Source organism: Verticillium alfalfae, genomic scaffold (genome assembly GCF_000150825.1).
Source record: "Verticillium alfalfae VaMs.102 supercont1.9 genomic scaffold, whole genome shotgun sequence".
Lineage (NCBI taxonomy): Eukaryota > Fungi > Ascomycota > Sordariomycetes > Glomerellales > Plectosphaerellaceae > Verticillium > Verticillium alfalfae.
The window spans coordinates 1,329,212-1,332,918 of record NW_003315030.1 but is presented as its reverse complement, the minus strand read 5'-3'; the positions used below and the strand labels follow the sequence as shown (position 1 = coordinate 1,332,918).

At 55.8% G+C, this 3,707-nt stretch overlaps 1 protein-coding gene and 1 non-coding gene across 2 annotated transcripts; both read left to right on the top strand.

Annotated features, from left to right (window-relative positions):
* Window positions 1-104: 104 nt before the first annotated feature.
* VDBG_07358 (serine/threonine-protein kinase KIN4) lies at window positions 105-2,721 on the top strand (the record flags this gene model as incomplete). The annotated part of the gene is made up of 2 exons (XM_003002741.1): window positions 105-707; window positions 757-2,721. 2 exons carry the CDS (start codon window positions 105-107, stop codon window positions 2,719-2,721), a joined length of 2,568 nt encoding a protein of 855 aa, XP_003002787.1.
* An 881-nt stretch (window positions 2,722-3,602) lies between these two features.
* Window positions 3,603-3,700, top strand: VDBG_15157. Its single transcript has one exon. It is a non-coding gene; the product is annotated as a tRNA-Val (tRNA).
* The last annotated feature ends 7 nt before the right edge of the window (window positions 3,701-3,707 follow it).

The following is a 3,707-nucleotide window of genomic DNA, read 5'->3' as shown; positions in this document are numbered from 1 at the left end:
CCATTGGAGAAGGTGAATTCGGAAAGGTGAAGCTCGGCTGGAAGCAAGACGGCGGCACGCAGGTTTGTCGAACCATTCTCTCGGCTATACGTTTGTCACTAACCATGCCACAGGTTGCTATCAAGTTGATCAAGCGAGACAATGTGGGCAACAACCCCTCCAGGCTGGCCAAGATTTATCGTGAAATTGCCATCCTCCGCGGCATCTCGCATCCCAACATTGTTCGCCTGCACGAAATGGTCGAGACTGAGCGACATATCGGCATCATTCTGGAGTATGCCTCTGGAGGAGAGTTATTCGACTACATCCTGAATCATCGCTACCTGAAAGACAACGCCGCGAGGAGACTGTTCGCTCAGCTCGTCTCAGGCGTTGGCTATCTCCATAAGAAGGGCATTGTCCACCGAGACCTAAAGCTTGAGAATCTGCTGCTCGACAGGAACCGAAACATTATCATCACCGACTTTGGATTTGCCAACACATTCGATGCCGAGGAGGAATTAAATCAAGAAGAAGAGCTTAATCTGAGCGACAGGGAATTCGTCAAGAGAGCTGGCCTAGACAAGGTCAAAGCCAATGGCACGAGGAAGGGTGATTTGATGCAGACAAGTTGCGGCAGTCCTTGTTACGCAGCTCCCGAGTTGGTTGTCAGCGATTCCTTATATACGGGACGCAAGGTTGATGTCTGGAGCTGCGGTGTGATCCTTGTGAGTGTTGCCGCGACAACGTTGCGCCTACTTGCTAACAAGAATGCAGTACGCCATGCTGGCTGGATACCTGCCCTTTGACGATGACCCTGCCAACCCCGAAGGCGACAACATCAATCTGTTGTACAAGTATATCGTCAACACGCCTCTGACCTTCCCCGAATACGTCACGCCGCATGCCCGCGACCTGCTCCGACGAATCCTAGTCCCCAACCCTAGAAAGCGAGCGGATCTGTTCGAGGTGGCGCGGCACAGCTGGCTGAGCGAATACGCTCACGTTGTGGAGTTCATTACCAGCAGCACCACTACGCCCGGCGAGATCCAGAACACAACTGTTCCGGCTGAGGACGACAAGCCCATGGTCGCGCGTAGCGCATCTGTCCGCGAGCCTTCAAAATCTTCCAAAGCATCCGGCCCCACGTCGGTGGGAGGCCTGGCCTCCAAACATGGCAATATCGACCCCGAAGCCGAGAACGCCAGCGCGAAACCGACCCAAGCCAAGGATTCCAAGCGTCGCACCGTACAGGTCGAGTACGTCGCACCGACCACACAAACGCAGCGCGGAGAAGCTGCCGCGCAATCTCCCGGCCGAGGCAAGTCGAGAGCTCGTTCAAGCAGCCAAGGGCCCGTCGAGGTCAACAATAGCCCGAAGGATAAACCCCTTCCCCGCGACCCACCAGTCTCAAAGGACAGTTATTCCAAGTCGAGCCGACAGAACACAAGGCCCCCGAGCGCTTATCGCAACAACAACGTACCAGCAACTACGAGGCCTGGTCGCGATACCCGTTCCACGTCCGACAATGTGTATATGACGACCGGCGGACGACCGCAGACGGGAGGATCCATGACTTCGTCGGGGTCCATGGGCCTTGGCAGTGGTGCTCGCGCCTCGTATGGCCAACCAATCCCTCCCTCGGTTGCGGGCACAAACGTGCATGGTAGCATCCAGCAGCCCAACGCACACGAAGCGCAGACCATGGGACACCCCAGCGTCAGCGCCGTGCCTCCCAAGTTTGCCCGCGTATCTGGTTTTGAGCATGGCAGTGAGAAGCCTGTTCCTTCGCCGACCAGTGAAGGCAGGGGTCACCGACGATCCAGCACTCTCACAGATATCGGCTCCAAGCTCCTCGGACGCAATGGATCCATGTTTGGTGGTAAGAACAAGAGGCGGTCCGAGCACCCGAGCGAGGATAAATCGAGGAAGTACCCGCCCGTCAGCATGCCCAACAACATGCCTGGCAATGGTGAACCCCGAGCCTCGATAGATTCGAGAGCGTCGCGCCGGTCCTTCTCCTTGGGGTTCGGCAAGAAGCGCAGCGGTAGCATCAGCGGTTCTCATACATCCCTGGAGAAGCCTCAGAACCCTAGACGATTCTCGCTGCTTCCGCAATCTTTTTCTAGGGCCATGGGCATCAACAAGGACTCTGGAAGCCCCCCGCCCGACTCTCAGATGTCTCAACAAGACCTTCCCATCCAGGACCCTGCTGAGATGGACGACCAAAGAAGATACGGCGATCGGCCAGTGCAGTCTCGTGGCCACGCCGGTTACTTTGATGGCGCCGAGTACGACTCAAGTTACCAGCGCAATCATGAGCAGCCACATTCCCACTCGGAGCCGATGCTGCAGCAGCAATCGTACCAACCACGTGCCTCTTCACAATATACTCGCCAGGCCAATGCCATTCCTCCGCACATGCAGCAGCAGCAGCAGCAACAGCAAGGATCCGTGCTCAACACGGGCTCCGACTCTTCTTTAGAGAGCCAGCAGCACCGTAGACAGGGCAGCGTGCCGTACCAAGCGGGTGGCTTTTCCGAATCAGATGGCTATGACGGGCGCAAGCCCCTCGGCGCTAGAAACAACCGCGGCTTCTTGCAGAAGCCCAATAAGAAGTTTACCGACGCCTACGATCAAGACAACTATCATCATGGCCACGAGGGCAGCAGTGGTGCGGCCAAACGGGTCATGGACTTCTTCCGCCGGCGTGGCAAGGCGAGAGGTGGCGAGGAGAGGTAGAGGGCTCTTGAACCGCTTGAATGCTCGCCGTGTTCAATCAGGCGCCTAGTACCGCCACTCGTATTTGACGTTCACGCATCAAGGACGAGCCGTCGGCCCCTCCCGACGCACTGAGCGCTAAGACGCGTTCTCTTCACCCCTCTCCAACTACGCTTGTACGACTTGTAATTATGCGATATCATTCGAACGATGGGGTAACGGCTGTGGAATGGCCGACGTGGCTCACTGCACCTAATAGCGGACGGCGGTTAACAGATCCCTCGAACTTGGAAGATCATGCAGCTGTGGTACCACGCATGGACAACAAGAGAGGCATGACAATGCGTGGGCCTGGGCTTGTTGGCCGGAATGGTGAACCTTTGGGTCTCCCTGTTCGTACCAACTACAGGATGAGACGCGAAGGGCGAACGCTGCGTGGGGCGACGCGGGATGGTCGCGGAGACAACACTGTCCGCAGCATGAGGCTGTGTTTGTTCGGATTCTGTACACCGTTTTTTTGAAACGAAACGAGCTGCGTCGGCTCAAGCATGCAAGCCCCTCCGGATTTGAGGGCAGTTTGGCGTTGCGGCGAAGATATTGTACGTGAGAACTTAGAGTGTAGTGTAAATTGACTAGCTAGGCTGTTGGAAGCCACAAATTCTGGATTTGAAGATGATATTATCTCGAGGCCAAGAAGAAGAGCCTTCTCTCCATACTATGAGAGTTTGTCAATTGATGTTGCCACAGAAGCCAGGCCTGCCATTCATGGTTGACGTTTTGGCCAATCTGCGGCTTCGCCCTCAGAACTGACTCGCCAACACAACGTCTCGGAGCTACTCTGGGCTTCTCCCCCACCTTCTCTTTGCAGTCATAATTTCCGCAACATTGCTCCCAGTTCAATCGGTTCGGTGGTGTAGTTGGTTTATCACGTCAGTGTAACATCCGCTCTCCTTAGAGTCGTGTTCACTGAAGGTCGGGAGTTCGAGCCTCCGCTGAATCACTTTTTG